Source organism: Cupressus sempervirens, chromosome 11 (assembly GCF_028749045.1).
Source record: "Cupressus sempervirens isolate cs-2001-9-10 chromosome 11, ASM2874904v1, whole genome shotgun sequence".
Taxonomy (NCBI): Eukaryota; Viridiplantae; Streptophyta; class Pinopsida; order Cupressales; family Cupressaceae; genus Cupressus; species Cupressus sempervirens.
In genome coordinates this window covers 484,022,021-484,044,895 of record NC_143128.1, presented here as the reverse complement: position 1 = coordinate 484,044,895, position 22,875 = coordinate 484,022,021, and the positions used below count along the sequence as shown (strand labels likewise).

Genomic DNA, 22,875 nt, shown 5'->3' with positions numbered 1-22,875 from the left:
TTCAATATGTATATAATTTTTTAAATTGCTCTTTCTATTGTTTCTAATTTAATTTTTAAAATATTTTTATATTCAAAAATATAATTTTTTATATTTAAAAATTAACATTTAATATATCTCTAAACTAGTTTAAAAAGATTATAACATAAATTTAAAAGATAATATTGGATAGTTCAAACAATTATTTATAAAATAGGTATTAATCATTTTATTTTATTCAAGGTGAAGATCGTGTAGTTGTGTTATATATAGAATTATCCTTCATTAGCTAGTTGCTACTATTAACATTTTAGCTCTATCAAGACTCTAAGTTCATTCTCTTGTAGAATTCAATCTAATTACTATATTTTTTATGGTTTCATTGTACATCTTTTATTGTTTTTCAATAATAGATTATAAATATCTTAATATTTTATAACATTAAATATGAATCAGAATACAAGAATTATTTTTAAAAGATTGCATTTAATTAATGTTAAAGAGTTGAAAAAAAATCTAAACTTGATTAGAGGAATCCACTATTTAAAGTGTCATGAATTATGTAAATAAAAATGTGCTATATGTAAATAGATTGTAAAAATTTTCCATCTTTAATATATCTTAGATGTTAATCAAAGATACACAATACTAAATACAAATCAAAACCCTGTATAAAACAATTTTTAATTATTAGAAAAGTAAAAATAAATAAAATTTATTATTACTAAATGAATATTATTTTTGTTATTCTTAATTTTTAAACAGTTTTATCTCATTCAGATTTAAATGAATAAATGTAAATTGATTGTAATATAACTTTACTCTTACATATACAATTTTATCCTGAAGAATTTTTATCATGAATGTGATTGCATCATTATAAAAGAATGTCTGCGCAGGCTTTCAGTAGGAGATGAGTACGGCATTTACATCGCCTTTGAAAAACATAACAGATGAATTTTGAAATAGAGAAATCGATTATTGACACGGTAGTGTCAGAGAGAAACGCCAAGAAAATTAGGGTTTTCCACATCGCACAGGTAATTGAAGGGCAAATCAAGTTGTTGGAAAGAGGGCGAAGAGAACAACTGCATTTGATCTGGATCCCAATCAAGCATGTCCAAATCCAAATCCAAGTCTTCTGCAAGAGAATTCCAAGGCGTAGAAATTACTTGAGAAAAGCAATCATTGGACCATACTGGCGGTGCAGGGGTTATTTGGTTGCACTCTTCTTCTTTTTCCGGCAAATGGTACAAGGAAGGTTTAGGATTAGGGTTTGTCTGAAGAGAAGTGAAATCCTCCCTAATTGGCAGAGTAGAAGAGGAAGAACCGCCTGTGAGTCGCTGCACAACCGCCTTGAAATCTTTGGCCTCCGTGTGTATTATTTCAGGAGATCGGAGATATATTATCAAAGGTTGGATCCTTCTGCAATTCTGAGATTCCTTCGAAACCTTGAGAGGGGCGGGTTTCGAACCTGCGATGCTCGATTTGCTTCTGCTCTTCCTCTTTCTTAGCGCATCCATGGATTATTATTTGAGGTTTATTTGTCCCTTGAATATTAAGCCTGCAAGCTTCTCTGCAGTATATCGAGAAAATAAGAGAAAGCTTTTTAGTTGTTTCGTTGAGGATAGTGTGACTGGTACAGGAGATTTATAAGCGCCTGAAAGAATGAGTTGAGGTTTGAACTGGTCTCAAGACGAAGTACGCAGAGCCGCATAAGAACCATTCTTAATGGGAAGAGTTCCTACTTCAACAGTGAAAGCGCTTCAATTAAAATGGCTTCCGCGTATCCTTCTCAGCCATCTAATTGAATAATCTTTAGTATGCGCATTTTGACCGGGTCGACATCCTTCCACGTCTCACCAATAATAGATAATAATAATTCAGCAATCACCCTTAAAGTGTTATGTCCAAAGTAATTTGTGATGAGCGTAATTTATAATAACCAGCACGCCACAGAGGTTTGGAGTATTTATTCCAAGCTAGCATTTCTATTTTTTAATTTTTGTGGCACAATTTATGGGAAATCATACATGTAAAATAATTTACATTCAAAATATATTCACTGGAAAAATGCTTAATGTTGCCAAGGAAAAATGATATCTATTGTAATTTTGGAAAAACAGTACTTGAAAGTACCACCAACCTCCTATTCCTAATTGCATTATTTTAGACCAGATTCTGATTGAAAGATTATAAAACAAAAAGATATGATTTATAGAATGTGATTTGAAAGACTGAGAAAAAATATATATACACAATTTAAAACATTGATAAAAAGAACATACACGATCTAATTTAGAAATACCAACAATAACTATTATGTATCCAAAAACTAATTTTCTAAAATTTGAATCCTAGCATATTCCTTCAACGGGATGAGAATCCTAAAATTATTCTTGAATTTAAGAAACAAATCAAATATTTAATAACACCATAAAAAAATAGAGACAATCAGAAAATAGACATAACACATAATTAACTAACAAGATGAACTAAGAGGACATTACAATTCTCAATATATCATAATTAACTAATAAAATAATATTAAGTTAGATTCAACATCAATGAGCAAGACTACAAAGATGGTACAGAGGTTGAAAATTTCTAAGAACATAATGAAAAATGGAAGAAATGAGATTTACTAGGCTTTGGAAAATCAGGAACCACTAGGATTGTTGCAGACATTTGTGCTCTTTCCAGATGTAAAATAAGTTCATAGATAAAACCTCATAAATTATTTAATCAAACAAATATATCAATAAGAATTTTTGTTTGATTAAGAATCAATCACATCTCTTGATAAGCAGAAGATAATTTCCACAACAAAACTTTGGAGGAGATACTTTGAATATGGGTCAATGAGTTTGACTCAAAAACTACATAGTTAAATCGTGGTAGCTATATCCTAATTAGACTTGCTATGGAAATTATCTTTGGTTGATGAGATTAAGGGGATTTCTAATGAATGGTTCATAAGGCACAACACTTGGTGAAGGATTTGCAAATGGGGTTACATGCATAGTGTGTTTAACCATGGAGGAACCTTCGTAGCTAAGCGCACTCAAGATCGAGTACTGGGATGGGTGACCTCCTAGGAAGTCCTGCTGCTTCACCTTTGCGAGCATCACCTAGATCCAATGAGTATTGATTGTTTCATTTATTCTCATGAGAGATAAATTTGTGTTGAATCACTATTCATGAAATATGAGTCAATGAGTTTGACTTTAAAACTATACAGTTAAATCATGATAGTTATATCACAGTTTGACTTGCTATGGAAATTATCTTCAGTTGTTGATTTTAAGGGTCATTCTAATGAATGGTTCATACGGCAGAACACTTGGTGAATGCTTTTCCAATTGGGTTGCAAGTAGAGTGGGTTTAACCATGGAGGAAAATTTGTCTCTAAGCGTGCTCAAGATGGAGCATTACTAGGATGGGTGACCTCCCAGGAAGTCCCAGTGCTTCACTTCTGTGAGCATCACCTAGCTCAAATGAGGGCTAATCATTTCATTTATTCTCCTTAGAGATGTATTTGTGTTAAATCACTACTCATGAAATATGGGTCAATGAGTTTGATTCAAAAACTATACAATTAAATCTTGATAGCTATATCATAATTTGAATTGTTGTAGAAATTATCTTTAGTTGATGAGCTTAATGGGCTTTCTAATGAATGGTTCGTAAGGAAAAACACTTGGTGAATATTTTGCAATTGGGGTTGCAAGTAGAGTGGGTTTAACCATGGAGGAAATTCCCTACTTAAGTATGTTCAAGCTAGAGTAGTATTGTGATGTATGACCTCTTGAGAAGTCTTGATGCTTCACCTCTATGAGCATCACCTAGATCTAATGAGTGCTAATGGTTCCATTTATTCTCATGAGACATGGATTCGTGTTGAATCACTACTCATGAAATATGGGTCAATGAGTTTGACTCAAAAACTACACATTTAAATCCTAATAGCTATATCATAATTTGACTTGTCATGAAAATTATCTTTAATTGATGAGCTTAAGGAGATTTCTAATGAATGGTTTATAAGGAACAACAACTAGTGAAGGTTTTAAAAATAGGGTTGCAAGAAAAGTGGATTTAACCATGGAGGAAATTTCATAGTTAAGCATGCTCAAGCTGGAGTAGTACTGGGATGGGTGACCTCCCGGGAAGTCTCGATACTTCACCTCTATGAACATCACCTAGATCCAATAAGTGCTAGTTGTTCCATTCATTCTCATCAAAGATGGATTCATGTTGAATCACTTCTAATTAAATATGGATCAATGAGTTTGACTCAAAAAATACACAGCTAAATCCTAATAGCTATATAATAATTTTACTTGTTGTGGCAATTATCTTCAATTGATGAGCTTAAGGGGATTTCTAATTAATGGTTCATAAGGAACAATACTTGGTGAAGGTTTTGCAAATCAAGTTGCAGGCAGAATGTGTTTGACCATGGATAAAACTCCATAGTTAAGTGCACTCAAGTTGGAGTAGTATTGGGATGGGTGATCTCCCATGAAGTTCCAGTGCTTCACCTCTATGAACATCACCTAGATCCAATGAGTGCTAGTTGTTCCATTTATTCTCATGAGAGATAGATTCATGTTGAATGACTACTCATGAAATATGGGTTAATGAGTTTGACTCAAAAAATTCACAATTAAATTGGAATACTATATCATAATTTGACTTGCTATGGAAATTATCTTAAGTTGATGAGCTTAAGGGGCTTTCTAATGAATGGTTCATAAGGCACACACTTGGTGGGGTGAGCCCACAATAGTGGGTGCCACTTTTGTGGCATGAACAAAATTGTCAATGGTAGAAATTTTTTGTCTTTCACTTGTTCGTACTAACTCTATCTACTCGTGTAAACATGTAAATTATGTTCACGTGAACAATATTTCATTAAGTTTTCACAAACATAATGATAGATGTTCGCATGAACATTTAAAGAACTAGTGTTCACACAAACATTCAAAATCTACTATTTTTACTTTCATTTGCAATTTTCTAATTTTATTTTCACTTTTAGAGCATATAGAAAAAGGCTCTAGAGGTTTGAGCAAACGTGTTCTGGGTGCGAGTGAGCTATGTCTCTTTCATCGAGTTTTTGGTCGTTACATTATTTTGGATATGTTTATATGAGATTATTTGAATATTTTTTATATTTTCTAAGTTTTCAATAAATACTTTAGTGTTAATTTAATATTTTTATTGCTTATTTATATTAGTTAATTATATTAATTTTTTCATTTATACTTTTTTTATTGGTTAATTTTATATTTGTGTTATTAGCAAAATATTATAAAATATTAGAAAAAACATTAGAAAACATTAGTAAAGAATTAGAAAATATTATAAAATATGGAAAAAAAAATTAGTCTAGAATATTAGAAAAATATCAGTATAACCTTAGAAAACACAAAATAATAATAAAATTCATTACAAAACATTAGGGAAATGTTCATAAAATGTATAATAAAAATATTCGTATAACATTAAAAAAATGATTTTCTTTGAGCACTAAAGGTCATAATTAATTTTTATTGGTTACTTACATGTTAGGTTTATTAGAAAAAACTAAGAAAATATTAGAAAAGGAATTATAAAAAATATTAGAAAACATTAGAAAGAACATTACAAAATAGTCAAAAAATATTAGTCTAAAATATTCAAGATATATTAGTATAACATTAGAAAACACAAAATAATAATAAAAGTCATCACAAAACATAACTAAAACGTTGGTAAAATGTATAAAAAAAATATTATTATAACATTAGAAGAAAAAAAATAGATTTTCTGAGCACTAAAGGTCATAATTATTTTTATTAGTTAATTACATGTTAGTGTTATTAGAAAAATATTAGAAAAAAAATAGAAAAAAATAGAAAAAAAAATTAGATAATATTAGAAAATATTTAAAAAAAAAATAGTCTAGAATGTTAGAGAAATATTAGTATAATATTAGGAAAATAAATTAGAAAAATATTAGTATAACATTAGAAAACATAAAATAACAAAAAAAGTCATTGCAAAACATTAGGAAAATGTTGGTAAAATGTATAACAAAAATATTAGTACCATTAGGAAAAAAAAATGATTTTCTTTGAGCACTAAATGTTAATAGGTTTTGTCGGAACTCCAAAACCAATTAGTTGTCCAAGACACAAATTAGGGATTAAATCACATATTCCAAACATTATGTATTTATTTTTCATACTCTCTATGAATTTATTGTACTTCATCACTTTCTTCTTCTTTTCTCCAATTGCTCTGTTCTAAGGAGTTGGTGAGCTTGTTTCAACATCATTCAAAATAATGTCTTCTTTCTTTTTTTTTTCTCTCCCCATGCTCTTTTTAAGCTCCTCACTTATTTTTATCTCTCCTCAACAAGTGTTATATTTTCCTCGCCTCACTCTTTCTATCTCTTTCTCTCTCCTAGCACTCTTTCCAGATCTTTACTAAATTTAACACTCATACTTTTAGGGTAGAATGATTTTAAGGCCGATAAATGGTATGCGAATATATCTATTTGGAATGAATTGCCTAAATAGCTCAAGTGATTAGTTGCACAAGAAGTTCCATGAGTGTGATCTCTTTCATATCCAAATATAATTTCTATTTTGCATGAAGATCTAGCTTGGGACCAAGTCACCTAGCCCCACCCAAACCACTTCTTCCACTCTTCACACTTACCCAATGAATTATATATGTATTTTTGTTCACTATCTCATAGGTTACCTAATGAATTTTGAATCATTTAATAAGGACCTAGTATTGTATTGCCTGTAGTCTATGCAATTTAGCTATTACCTCTAGTCCCATGAAAACCAATTTTTTATTTTGTGGAAGTGTTTCTTGAATTCTCAAGTTCTATTGGGAGATTATATACATAACCTCTTGCTCTTCTAGAAGCTAAAAAGTACTTGGAGTCCACCAACTCTAGTTCAACATAATGGAATTTTTTGGAAATTGTCTTCCATAAATTATTCAAAACCTCTTATCATCTCAAGTAGTTAAATCCTTTGAAATATGATCTTGCTTTGTCAAACCTCAAGTGCTTGTTGCACATGAACTGGGCATTTGAATCAATCTACCTGTCTATTAGATTTTTGTCCACTAACTAAATTAAGGAAAACTCTATTCTTTTCACATATTTAAATAGATGTACACATGAAATACATTCCTTAAATGTACATCCTAAATTCACTTTTCAATTTTGGCCTTGATATAGGGGTTTTCAAAGAACTAGACCTATTAAATACTCAAGTTCACCTTGTCTCTTCTCGAGATCTCTTTCTCCCTTTTCATTGATCTTCTTCTATTTTAGATTATATTCATAATTTCTCTCAAGCCTCATAGTTTCTTTCATCATAAAACTCTCTTTTTCTCATGTATGATGTAGATTTGTAGATTAGATGATGTATGATTTACATCTTTTAAATATAAATTTATGTAGTAGACTAGTGTAAATTTAATTATTTCTCTAGCTTGATCATTGTAGCTTTTTGGACATGTATGTAAATGTGTATTTATAATATATATTACCTCAGTAATTATAGATATCACTTCACATGATCATCTTGTTCATCATCGTGGTGATGAGGATCCTACTATGGCTCATGGTGTGGCTCATGGTGTGGTTCCTGGTGTAGCTCACGGTGCAGTGGGGGGGCTCATGGTGTAATTGATGGTAGGGCTTGTACTGCGACTGATGGTGGGACTCATGTTGTCACTCACAGTGTAGGTCATGGTGTGACTCTTGGTGTAGTTCCTGGTATTGCTCCTATTGTGGAACCTCCACACATTGATATTGATGTACTTTTTTCATTTGTAGAGAAGGAGATTACTAGATTAGAGTGATCGATGCTCTTCTCAGATGATGGTGTATATAGAGAAATTTGTGTGACTTTATATAAGAGCTTGTAAGATCTAACTATTAGATTTAGAACACATCATTCTTTTACCCTTGATGTATTAGCTGCAATATCTATGAATCTTATAGCTAAGATTTTAGAAGATGCATTTTTTGAGGACGTCAAGAGGCTGGTCCCAAAAGATGTCATCAAACAAGCTTTTTCTCCATCATATGAGGGCACCTAGGGTAGGGTGAGGGGCTATCAAGTGACACATTGTATATACCCCATTGTGACTAGTATGATCTATCCCTATTTCTTAGCTAGGCCTAGTCGTTATCCTAATAATGATTAGATTCCTCTTTATTTTGCACAATAGTTGTATGCTTAGTTTTGTATAGGGCTATACATCAACTACTTAGATATTCCATGTTATTATGTAAAGGGGCATAGTCAAATCTCAGATCATGACTAGTATCATGGTGTAGAGCATCTATCACCTCTAGATGTCAGACAGTTCATTGGGCAGAGACTTCCTCCACTACTTCCAGCACTAGTTCCTATTTTTGATAGAGTAGTGATTGCTTCCTAGAGTGGAGTAATTGACAATATTGGGCACATTACATCTACAAATGCCAGTATCACATCTGACTCTCTTGGTCACTATATTTACACTCAACGAAGTTGTCTAGGTCAAGCATCTTTAGAGGCATCAAGTAGAACTTCAAGAATGTCCCCTAATGAGGCATATAGAGCTACTAGACTACCATTACCATGTGGTGTTCATGTTCTTTTTGGAAAACACACACATATGGATCTAGTATTATATTTTTTGGAGGACCTATTGCAGAGTATCATGTATATTTGTAATCTATAGGGGATACCAGTTCACTCAATGATGGACACCATTAGACTACATTAGGGCCCCATAGTTCCATAGAAATAGACCACACCACTAATAGTCACCACACAACATAGCTTACAACATTATGCACCAGGCTCATGATACTCTATAGATGGCTCGTCCATATGAGTTGGAGATGCCATGATCACAGTTGAGGGTCTTGATGATTTTGATGAGCAGTTATGAGGGCTATCTCAAGTTGATACTAGTTGTGGCATGAGATCACCATTGTTCATGGAAATTTTATTCTAGGACATTGAATATACACCATTACCCCAACTAGTTACAAATTCTACATTACTCATCATTACTAGCTATAGTTATAGACTTTGGGGTTGGCTTGGGTGCTTCAAGAGATTATGGTGTTGAGGGTACTTTAGTAGGTGTTGGAGCTTCAAGAGATGTTGCAAGTGTATTAGGACAGGATGTTGACACTGGTACTAGAGGTGCATCAACAAATGATATAATTAACTGTGATGATTGTTCTCTTACTCCTAAGACATAGGTATATATATAATATTTTTAAATTTAAATATATGTTTAAAAAATATTTTGGATAGATATCAAAAACTTATAATATATAATATTAATTAAATAAATTTTGCAAGCATAGCTCACCGAGCATATTATTACATCTATTGTTGGGTCAAGGCATGTGCACTAGAGAGATGATTCTGCTAACATACCCAATATTTATCAGGTACACATTTTAAATAATTTGTAAAGTTATTTATGTTGCAAACTATATGTACTTATATTCATGTACACATGTATATATATATGTTTAGATAAATCTAATGCATATATATTTGTAGGACTTAGTTGTTGCTCCTCAGTCATAGGATGTATAGGAGACTCGATTAGAGGGTCATTCTATTTGTATGCATCTTGAGTGGTTCCTCCAATAGTACTAGATATGAATAAGAGCACAAAGTTGGGTTGCAATTCTGTGGAAGTTAATTCTATGTAATGAGACCTTTTAGAAATGGGTATCTGATTTGCTTAGAATCAGGTACCCAATTTTTAAAACTAGCTTCATGCACCTGATCCATGTTTAGAAAATTGGGTATCCAATTTGTTCAACATGGATCAAGTGCCCAAACCTTTTTAAAATTGGGTACCCAATTTTTAACAAATCGGGTACCTAATATGTTTAAAATCAGGTACCCAATTTTAAATACCCCATTTTTAACAAATCGGGTACCTAATATGTTTAAAATCAAGTACCCAATTTTAAACATATCGGGTACCCAATTATAGGAAACTACAAATCCCTATTTTTTGGGGCTTTTTTGCTCATTTTAACTTTCAAAAAATGTGAGCCCAATTTTAGGACTGATATGGGAGCTCGTTTTGGAGTTCTACTAACCCCTATGCTATTATTTTTTAGCATACCAGGTATTTTATTTTGTTTTATACTATTTTATTTAATTGTATTCAGTTTTATGCTTTATATTTATGCCATTTTATTTATTTTTTTTCAATTTTAATATGCAAAATTGTAAATTTCCATTACATTAACAATATTAGCTTTAGATTATTGTATCTATTAATTTAAATAATAGTTTTGTAGATGTTCATTTAAAAATTATTATTTTAGATGTTTCAATGTATTTAATACAAATTACAAGGTTGAATGGTTAGATAGATGTAAATTAGATTGTTTAAACATGTAATTACATTCAATATTTTATATTTATTTCAAATAAATAGTAATTAATTAGAGATTAGTTTTTAAACCATATAAAAAAGAAAGTAAAACTAACTATATTCGTAAGTCTAACCTCAACCTAACCATAAATATACAATAATTTAATCTAAACCCTAAACATAAAACTAAGTATTTAATGTGTTATGCCCCACCAAGGGATTCAAACGAAAAACTAAATATTTAATGATTTTACTTATTGTATTGTACTTCATTTCATGGATCGGAAAGGGTTGATGTAAACTATTTTATAAATGTATATTCTTTCAGTTTTTCATACCCTATGACATATACAATGGATGATTGTGCATTCTGAATTAATGCCAGGTGGCATTCAGAACAAATGTATATTATTTAAATGGATTGAACTTGTAGTTATTATTTCATGTGGATGTGTTATTTATTTTACTTCTAGTATAATTATTTAAAGATGAAATGTGACTCAACGTCTTGGGATCCTTAAGGAATGTAATCTCTTATGTTTTTAATGTATTATTGTACATGTTATTGCTTAGTAAAACTTTAGGTTGGTTCTTTGGATCCCTTGGCTGGGCATTACATAATGTACTCCCTTACCTTAAAACCATATATTTTTAAATAAAACTACACACTAACCGTAAACATAGTATTAACCTTGATGTAAAATCTCATTCTCACCATAATTCTAAACCTAACCCTAACACTGATTAAAATTTTAACCAAATTATATAATTAAAATTGATAAACTCAAATCCAAGCCTAAACCTAATCATTAATAAACTTAATTCTAAATGTTAAACCTTAATTCTAATTGTAACTTCAAATCTTAAACCTAACACTTGATCCCTAGCCAGGTAACCATATGTAACAGTATGTCCATAATGTCCAAAAGTAATCTTAATCCTAGGATTGAAAACTATATTCAATTATTTTAAATTGGGTTTAAGAAATATTATGGATAATATGAATAATATTATTTTGAGAATAAATGTTATTAATAATTACTTCTAAATAATGAAATCAATTGTGTATAAATATTCATTTATTAATGTAGTTATTTAATATTGATTGTATATAATTGTCTTAAGTTAAATACTAGATCTTGGTACATTGATATTTTGAGACACTAAAACTATACTAACTATAAACTTCATCTATCAAACTATTAAATTAAGTATGTTTTATAATTTTCCATTACTCATTCAACTTGTGACATAAGTCTACATTCGTTACAACTTTAGCTATGAGTTTGTATGATTTATTCTTTTATAACCTTTTCAACCCATTCATTACTAAGATTTCGAGCCAACAAAGGTAACATTATGAAACATTGTTTGATCCTGAGATGAACATATAATCCATAATGAGAATACAATCCCCCAGTGTCACAAAATAAGTATACATAAAAATTGATAGTGTTGATGTTTGTAAATTTTAGATGGTTGAGACAGCCTTTGTACATTCTTCCAAGAGGAATTTAGTAGAGGTAATCAATTGATTATAATGTTTGAGTGGTCTTAGTTTCCTTACAAGCCTACCACTGATCCTCTAAAGAATAGTATTGGACCATTAATTTCCATAGCATTAAACTATAATGATGATTATGTAATGCTTAATGAATACTTGAATTGAATCTAAAGTACATTGATTCCAAATAATATCAATTATTGCCAAGTCTACAATAGTAATAAATTATCCAACATGGTCCTCCTTTGAATAGAATAAACTTTTACCATTTATCAATGATGAAAACCATAGTGCTAATAAGGAGAACTAAAAAAATCTAATTGAATCTCAAAATCATGGGCCTATTCAAAGAAACAACTATGAAGTCCACTAAGCACCTAATGGAGTGCTTAAAGATAGAAGAGGTTCTTAATATTATCTTTTACCTAATACATCAATGGGGTCAGTTTAAGATTGTAGATAGACCATCCATCGTTGTCTCTATCTATTTTTTTCTCATTCTTGGATGGATAATTGACTATATTTTCATAGGAACCACTTCAAATATGCGAAGAAGATTGTTAGTAGGCCAAATAAATGCATAAATAGTGTTGAATAAAAAATCTTATAGGAGTACCAAAATATATTTTCCCTTTCTATAAGGTTAGTTAGGGGTCTAGGACCGAAACATATAACTATAATATTGTTTCCAACAAGACTTTAAAAACTAAATAGAATAGGAATGTAACTACTCTAGCATGATATAAAATATTAATAAAAAAACAATCACTACATTTTTTCGTAAAGTAATTCCATGTAGGATCTAGATCATTATCTAACAAAACAATGGTTAAGCTATTGGGCACTTTCACATACTTTCCTTAATGTCAAAAACATGTTCCCTTGAACTTGAATAGACAAAACAAGTTCATATCTAACATAAAAACCAAATTTATAGTTCCTCCTTATAACAAAGACACAGATAATGATCTACCATCTACATAGATACTTAAAACATAACTACCTAAAGAGTTATTTATTCAATTCTTGGCAACCAAGACATTTACATGTAGATGTAACCATTTGAAAGGCTAATTATGTGTGATATTATAATATGTTCAATCCTAACCCAAATTGCAATATTATTTATATGTTCAATAGACTAATTCTTTTAATATTGATCATTAATTGTACAAATTTGCTAAGGCATAATCGTAAACATTTTTTTTTAAAAGGGGGGTAAATGCTTTGACCTGGAGCTATGAACCAATGAGGCCACAAATGGGGGACCTCATCCCCATTAAATTTGAACCTTGATGGCAAGGATAACAACTCAACAACTTAACCATCACAACATGCCACTATTGGCGAGCATAATCATAAACATATTTATATAAGATATTTTTAGAATTCACATTTAATTTGATTTATTAATATAGTTATTTGGAGTATTATTTTATGATTAGGTTTAAATTTGGTATAGTGTTCAATTAGCCTTAACATTAAAGTTTACTTAAGTGTTTAACTTTATTTATTTAATTGATATGGTTTTAAATATCTATGCATTGATATAATTGATATTTTAGATTTATTTTATTAAGTAGTAATTTTGTAATTTTTTATGTTGTTTAAACATATATACAAATTATATTTGATGGACCCACCACCACCCCCTCTCCCTCCCCCACCCTCACCTCTACACCCTCCATCTCCACCTCCACCTCCACCCCCACCTCCATGACCACTTAGTCCTCCTCCACCACCTACCACAGAGGATCTACAAGAGAGCATGAGGCATAATCTTAGCAACCTCATGCAAGATATTGAGACTATTAGGCATGAAGCCCACCCCCCTCCTCACCTACTATGTTGTGTGGATAGCATGGAAGGCATCATTTTCTTTATAGAGAATTTCGATTCTAATATTGATAGCTTTAGATTATGGAGGCAAAACATGCATGCCTATTATTTTGATGGCCAATCCTATAGAGAGGTCCATAATCTCAAAATAATTAAAGGACATTTTACTAGATATTTTGTAAACCCTAAGACAGGTGAGTAGATTAGCAATGAGAAGCCTCACATTTCTATTAGATGGTGCACACATCCATGTATAGCAACACACTTTTGGGAGTGGTGGTGGATGGTATTTGACCATCCACCACTCACTAATCATGAGGTGCCCATGTACTTCCTTAAGAAACCTTGGGTTGAGTTTGAATTGTGTTTGAAACCCAATTATTTTAATATTAGAGCATTTCAGGGGGTTGGTGGAGGGATGCCTCATGATAGGGTTGGGGCAAAGCTAAGCAATAGAATGAGAAATTACATACACCCTTAGCCTCTTGTACCTCTTGCCGCACTAGTTGTCCTAGTTCCACACCATCATCGAGTAGTGTCATCTATTCTTACCTCATTGAGTGCCCTTTTAGGCAATTTAGTAAAGTAGTGGACATAGGTGAGAGATATTTGTCCACTTGGACACATTTGTACTTGGAGATATATGCAGAGGCCCCCAGAGTGATATTGATGCCACACATGATGACCATTATGATTTTGATGATGATGTATACGCTACCTATGGTGATGGTGGTGATGATATTGATGTGTCATTATTTGTTGACCTCATGTAGGGAGAGCCTGGAGATAGTCAGGTGTGTTAGAATATGAAAAGATTAATAACCCAAAAAACTATTGCAAAGAATAAATATCTAAACTATGAATGCAAATGATACAAAATCAAAATAGCAACATAGAGTTAGTCTCCAAGAGAGAAATGAAAATGCTAGAAGCAAAATAACATTAAGAGGATGCAAAAATAAGAGATGCAAATACAAGCCAGGTAGCATGCTTATATAGGCTAGGAAGAGGGAGGAGGTGGCAACACCAACCAATGAGGAGCAACCATCTATCAGACTAAAGATAGCAAAGTATCTTCCCAATATAGCTAATGGATGCTCACATGTAGGAAGGTGACACCTCACAACCATTCACCTAATAAGACATGCTTTATTAACCTAACTGAGATTATTAAAAGTGTAGGAAAAACCTAGCAAAATACGAAAAATAGAAAACTACACTAACACCCCCCCATAAGCGAAGCTTAGGTGGATGTAGAAATGGGTCCTAGCAAGTCAAGCCTGATGAGGTACCCATGTACATAAGATTTCCCAAAAGAGAGAGAAAAGAGACCCCCCAAAAAAAAGTCAGGACTCTGAGTAAGAGGAAGAGGCCCCCCCAAAAGATGAAGCATCCTGCACCCCCAACAAAGCTCGCAAATGAAGGAACTTGCTCTCAGTGAAGGGTTTGGTGAAGACATCAGCAACTTGTTCAGAAGTCAGACAATAGCGAAGTTCAATGGCATGGCCATGGATGAGCTCCCAAATGTAGTGCATGTTGACCTCTATGTGTTTGGTCCGCTAATGATGAACCGGACTATGTGAGATTTGAATGGCACTCTAGTTGTCATAAAATATGATTGATGGCCATCTAATCTGGATACCAAACTCAGTGAGAAGATGTTGAAGCCAAATGGCCTCAATGGCGGCATTTACAGCCCCTCGATACTTAGCCTCAGTAGAAGATAGAGCAATGATAGACTGCTTTTTGCAAGACCAACAAATAGGACCTAACCTAAGTGAGATGCTATACCCTGAAGTAGACTTGCGATCCTCAGAATCACCTACCCAATCTGAATCTATGTAGCCCACCAAATCAAGCTCAATACCTGCTACATAGTGAATCCCACAACTATGAGAACCCTGAATGTAGTGAAGAATTCGCTTGGATACTTTCCAGTACAACTCATGGGGTTCCTGCATGAATTGAGAGACCATGCCTATAGCATAGGAGATGTCAAGTCTTGTATGAGTTAGATAAATGAGACTCCCAACAAGTTGGCAACACAAAGTGCCATTAACAAGTGGAGAAGAATATTGAGCCTCAAGTTTGACTCTAGGAAGGAAGGGAGTTAGAGTAGGGTTACAGTCAGCCATATGAAACCTCAAGAGTAAATCTAGAGCATACTTGGACTGTGTGATGGTGATCCCAAAAGGAGACTGAAGGATCTCAATCCTGAGAAAGTAATGCAACAAGCCCAAGTCAGTCATCAAAAAACTGTCTTGAAGGGCCACTTTGACAACCTTAATGGTGGGTGAAGAACTTGCTGTGATCAGCAAGTCATAAACATACAAAACCAAAAATACAAGTGAATCAACCTATTGCAAAATGTAGACATTAGGATCAGAATGGCACCGAGTGAACCCAACTGATAGAAGGAAGGAGTCTATCTTGGCATATCAGACCTGAGGAGCTTGTTTGAGGCCATAGAGAGACTTCTGAAGATGGCACGCAAGTGAAAAGTCCTGAAGGAAGCCCTGTGGCTACTCCATGTAGATCTCCTCATGAAGGTCACCATGAAGAAAAGCACTCTTCACATCTATTTGATGTACTTTCCAAAGATTAGTTGCAGCAATGGCAAGAATAATTCGAATGGAACTCATTCGAGCAACTAGTATAAAAGTCTCAGAGTAGTCAATCCCAGGAACCTGGGAGAATCCTTTGGTGACCAAGTGAGCCTTGTGTTTGTCAACTGACCCATCTACTACAAATTTTTTTTGATAGATCCACTTACATCAAACAGGTTTTCTTCCTTTAGGAAGAGGGACAAGATCCCAAGTGTGGTTCCTCATCAAGGAACTATACTCTTCCTACATAGCTATATCCCACTTAGGAATGCCAGAAGCCTCATGAAAGGACTTCAGATCTAAGGTAGTAGCAATGAGGACATGTGGAGCATCCTGGAATTGTGAACAAGTTCACCTGGTGTCTGATGGATCCCCAACCCAATCACCTGTAGACTGCAAGGTCTGTCTAGCCTAAAGTGGACAGGAAGATGGAGAATCTAGAGGGGAATCATTAACCTCTGAATGATGACTAGGAGAGGAAGGAGGTGAGTTCTCTAAATCACTTTTTGTATCAAAAGTAGAGGTAGAAGACTATTTAGGTGAATTTGACTCATCAGAAGATCTTTCATGTATTCCAAATGACTCTAATGTTAAGGTAGAAGGAGTTAGAGAAGTGATAGAAAGTGAGCTTGGAGATCCCTCCTCAAACTGAACACTCCTCTCAATGAATAGCTCATGTGTAGTAGGGTGGAGCAACTGATAACCCTTCACACCATTAGGATAACCTACAAATATGCAAGGTCTTCTTTGCGGATCAAAGGCCTTACGTTTCTATGTAGGAATGTGGGCCCATGCAGGGGAGCCAAGAACTTGAAAGTGCTTAACTGATGGTTTTCAATCACTCCAAGCTTCAAAAGGAGTAACTCCCTTCAAGGCTCAGTGAGGAACATGGTTTTGGATATAACAAGCACAGTTAATGGCTTTTGCCCAATACTGTGGTGCAAGAGATCTAGAGTGAATCATACAGTTTGCCATTTCCTTCAAGGATATATTCTTCCATTCTACAACACATTTTGCTGAGGATTATATGGAACTAAATGCTGTAAATCAATCCCCTCTGAAGTGCAAAATCTTTCAAACTGATGGTTGACATACTCACCACCATTGTTTGTGCACAAAACCTTGATGGCTTTCCCAGATTGCTTTTGTAAAAAAAATTTGGTCTTGAAAATGATCAAATACCTCCAACTTCTATTTGAGAAAGTACACCCATGTATATCGAGAAAGGTCATCAATGAATGTGAGGACATATCGAGCCCTGCTGAAAGAAGGATGTTGAAATGGATCAGCCAAATCACTGTGAACTAACTCTAGTATCTGTGAAGCTCTCCATGCCTTACTTGTGTCAAACTTTTCCTTAGGATGCTTAACAAGAATGCAACCTTGGCAAACACCTCCTGAGAATTGAATCGAAGGCAACCTCATGACCATGCTTTGTTGGTTGAGCTGATGCAAATAGCGAAAGTTAAGATGGCCAAATCACTCATGCCATAATTTACTTACATCATTAGAGTAAGTGAGCAAAATAGATGAAGGAGGATCAGGAACAAAGTGAGAAAATAGATAGAGTTGTGACTGATGATCTGCTCTCCCAACTACAACTATAGAATCACTATGCAACTCATGTATCTCCACTGAATCAAGAGTGAACTCAACCCACTTGCCTAAACCTGTGTGAGTGATCTAGTATATTGATAGGAGATTAGTTGATAATGAGGGTACACGAAGAACATCATGGAATGTGCCATCCCCCACATCAACAGACCCTCTCCCACACACCTCAATAGGAGTGTCATCACCCATCAAAATAAAAGGCATAGTACATGGCTCCAAGGATGCAAGTTCTCCCTTAGATGAATCCATGTGGTGCAAAGCACCCAAATCAAGAACCCAAGTGGATGGTGAGGAAGCAACTACAACAAGAGCCTTGCCCTTTCCTTTCCCCTTGTTGTTTTCTTTTGCCTTGTTAGACTCTTCATTAGAACTTTGTTTGATAGACTCAGGAACACTAATATTATTCTTCTCAAGAATGTATGTCAAATGATCAATTTTTTTCTTCAAACATTTATGTTCATCATGACCAGGTCTTTTACAATAGGCACATTTAACCTTTTCTTTCTTAGTCTTATTGCCCTTAGAGGATGAGGTATCAATAGTTTCTTTTGAAGAAATTGGTATCTGATCCTTCTTTTCCTCACTATTATTTCGTTTCTCATCCTTACTATTGTTGTTACTACTTTGTCCTTTTTGTTCTTTTGTGCCTTGGTTGGTAGCTAAGGCATGTGACTTAGAGGACTTAAGAGTGCCCATCTAGATTAGCTTGTCCTGTTCTCAAGTGAGATTGATAGAAAAATCATCTAGAGATGGCATGGTGAATTGAGTACCAAGTGCACCCTTAGTAGCATAGAAGGTAGAGACAAACACAGAATATTTTGAGCTTAGCTTTAGAGAGAATACTAATAATTAGTTGTTCATCTTTCTTTTCAATACCACATTGTTTTAACTGTAGCCATAGTGATTTCAATTTGGTGAAGAGATCTTGAATTGTGTTAAAATTGCTTGGACTTAAACTAAATTATTCATTTTCCAACATATGACCCCTCATTGAATCTTGTGTGCCAAATAGTGTTTCTAGCTTTGTCCATATTTCATTTGGTGTATCCAAAGACTCAATGTGAAATAGCAATTTAGGAGAAATAGACAAACACAATGTTCCATATGCTTCATCACATTTGTTAAACCACTTAGGCTTATCTTCATCTTTATCAGGTTTAGTTTCATGTCCCATAGTTATCCTATTTAATCCAGCTTTCCTTAAGTGAATTGTCATGCATGATTTCCACTCAAAGTAATTGTATGGAGTTAGGATGGGAATATTTGTTTGATCCATGATGAAGAAATGCATAGAAGAAATGCTAAAAAGAAGAGAACCCAGCCACGATAATTCCACCCCCCCCCCCCCCCCCCCCCTTTTACTCAATCAAAGAACCCCCCTAAAAGAAATATGATTTGGCACTTTATTTTAGTACGTTTACAACTACCACTAGAAAGAAATATTTAGTGGTCTTGATTTCAATGCATTACAAACCCTCATGAAGAGCATATGTTGAAAGTGAAACTTAGGCACAATAATCAAGGAAACAAATAGAACCACTATGATCTACTCAAAAAATTATGCACTTTCAAAACAAGAATCACCTTGATACGAGGTCATATGAGAAAGTTATGATCCATCAAAATTTCCAAAGTGAGAACTGTGCACAGTTATGGCCAAGAATCTGAAATTTCTAAGAAAATTATGCATGAAAATCAAAAAACAACTCCACTAGTGGATAAAGCACAAAAAAAAAATCCAAGGTCATAACAAGAATCATCAAAATCAGAGTCCGTATGAGCAAAAATGAGACATTTGAAAACTATGTTCAAATTTGTGATTGCCAATGGAGAGGGGTACAGCTATAGCTTTTCACGCTTGATTCTAAAAAATACATAGATTGCATACAAAATCTAAAAGATACCCAGATGGTTTTTTGGGACTGTGAACAAAAATCAGAAAGCATTTCTCTTGTTGATGTACATAAGATGTAGTTGTAGTGTAAATCTGACGCTTTTAACAACAAAAAATGGCCCCAACAACCAAAAAATGACCCCAGCAATCAAAAGACATCATGAAAAGATTGAATCAGCTACCTAAGTCAATAAATGGCATGCTGGAACCTGCAATATTGATTGAAAACATCAAATATGTAAATTGGTTGTTAGATTTGAGATTGAAACCCCAGTTTTGGAACTTATATGACAATCTCTGATCTTAGTGAAATGAAAGCCAAATCTGGCTTTCTCAAGCCTGTTGAACATGTTGGAACAACCAGAAATGTTGCAATCACTTAGAGATTAAATTTTTTTTTGTCAAACTTTTCTGATTCTCAAGATCATCCGAAGATGCGAGAGAAGAGCATACTGGTTTTTTCAAAAATTTACAATAGGATTTATTAGCCCCACCCCGAATCTCTCAAATAAGAAAACTAAAATATACTCTTGCACGTAGAAAAGCTCTGATACCATGTTAGAATCTGAAAAGATTAATAACCCAAAAAATTAGTGCAAAGCATAAATATCTAAACTATGAATGCAAATGATACAAAATCAAAATAGCAACACAGAGTTAGTCTCCAAGAGAGAAATACAAATGCTAGAAGAAAAATAGCATTAAGAGGATGCAAATACAAGTCAGGTAACATGCTTATATAGGCTAGGAAGAAGGAGGAGGTGGCAACACCAACCAGTGAGGAGCAACCATCTATCGGACTAAAGATAGCAAAGTATCTTCCCAAGATAGCTAATGGATGCTCACATGTAGGAAGGTGACACCTCACAACCATTCACCTAATAAGACATGCTTTATTAACCTAAGCGAGATTATTGAAAGTGTAGGAAAAACCTAGCAAAATAGGAAAAATAAAAAACTACACTAACAAGGAGCAGCAGGTAAAATTTTAGTTAAAAGATAAATATAAAATAAATAATTATTTACTTTCTACATACATGTGTAATTGTATTAACCATATTAATGTATGTTGATTTTGAAATAATAGAGGATGGATGATACTGTTCCTCCTAGGAGGTAGTATAGTCTTTTTTTAAGACCTACAGACATTAGCATCCCTCAGACGGTATGCACTTTGAATTACACTATAAAAATGTACATTCAAACTCAAATTTAATAACATGTGCTCATATGTTCTTTTTATCTAATTTTGTAGGGATTTTTGGCTGCTACATAATTTGATGTCAGTATAGGTCCTGATTCATTGACCACTGAGGCACAACCTCAAATACCTACGATATGAACTTTTGACTCAAGGAAAATAGTTTGTAATATTTTTATGTATGTACATTTTTATTAGCTTATAATCTAAACAACTTTGATTCATGTGTATAATTTTATGTGTTTTAATTTTACGAACATGAGATAAATCATACTTATCCATATAGGCCTTAGTATAGTTTATTTTTGACTCCATCTTTTGACCATGCAAGACATGCTGATGATCATCATGCCAGCATATATTTAGACACATCTATGATAGTGGCTACTACTTAGGTATGAGATATATATATATATACACACACACATGTTTTATAGTGTATAAAAATGTAGTGTACAAATTATGTACTTTTTAGTTTACATACTTTGTAATTAATGTATATATAATTTTGACTCAACATTTATGGATCCATAAATTTAGGACTATGTCATCATGAGTGTTGCTGAGAGTATGGGACTAAGCTAGATGGAGGTACCTACATCATCCTTTGAGGTTAGTATTGTGATTTACCATACATAGTTCATTATGCTCTATCAAATTTTAGAAATGTATGTATTGTAAATTATAGGACCTCATGACTATCACATTTGGTAGCTTTCACAATGCAACTCCTCCTATTACAAAGGGACACCTATCTCATGTGGTATTATTTTTATTATGTAGTGAATATTTAATTTGTTTGCAAGCTAGATTTTGAAACCCATTTCAATTAAGCATGTACATGATGAGACACCTCATGCTACACAAGATAATCCATCTATCTCATGGGGTGTCCTAGGTGATGAGATAGCTCATGTTACACAGGATGATCCATCTAAGTCCTCTTTGCATGGACTAAAGAGGATTGCAGATCAAATAGATTTGGTCTTTTGGCACTTTAGATTGTGTTTTCATGACACATTGTTTATGTTGATACACTTTGTATTAGGATAGTTAACTATATTATATGTATTTTTTGACTTCAAAGATCATGTTATGACATGTTAGAACATGCACTATTTTTTTACAACTTCTTATTGTGCGAGTGTATGTAGTATATATTATTATGTTAGATTATTTTGTAAGTTTTCAAACCATTTTCTTTATTGTGACATATTTTATTCATGTTATGACACATTTTGTAAGCATATGGTAATTTAACAATAATTTTAATTATTTATATGTAGAAACATTAATTTAAACATGTTTGAATGTAACAGTAATGGAAAAATTAGGAGGCCATTACTTGAATTGACAATTAATTTATAATATCAAGTGCACACCTTTAACTTTCAAATAGAAGTAAACTCCTATGTTTAAATGTTTAAAACATGTTTCACAATATATGTAAGATAGTGTTAGTGACATATTTATAGAAGTGAAGTCAAAATATAAAGTTGGTTCAACACATTTCCTCAAATGAGGTCCTAGAAAATAAAATTGTAAAACAAAAACACATGTTAATAAAAGCATAAATTTATCTAAACTATGTGAATGTGTGTAATTTGTATGTACTTAGTATGTGTAATTGCACAAGATGTTGATGTTCGATCTACCTTAACATTTAAATTTTCATAAATTTTAATTAAGACCTGAATAAGAGGTATATATAAGCTCTCTAATTTGGTATTGACAACACATACATACATGTAATTAAATATATTAAGGACATATATAAAAATAGCACAACAAAGAAAAAACTTACATATGTTTG

At 33.0% G+C, this 22,875-nt stretch overlaps 1 protein-coding gene across 1 annotated transcript; it reads right to left on the bottom strand.

The window, feature by feature from the left end:
* Positions 1-886: 886 nt before the first annotated feature.
* On the bottom strand, positions 887-1,518 carry LOC149530485 (uncharacterized). Its single transcript, XM_089811550.1, has one exon. The coding sequence runs from the start codon at positions 1,500-1,502 to the stop codon at positions 975-977; it is 528 nt and encodes a 175-aa protein (XP_089667676.1). The 5' UTR covers positions 1,503-1,518; the 3' UTR covers positions 887-974.
* Between the last annotated feature and the right edge of the window lie 21,357 nt (positions 1,519-22,875).

Coding starts and splice junctions, on each gene's coding strand:
- LOC149530485 (XM_089811550.1), bottom strand. CDS start 1,502: ATGGATGCGCTAAGAAAGAGGAAGAGCAGAAGCAAATCGAGCATCGCA.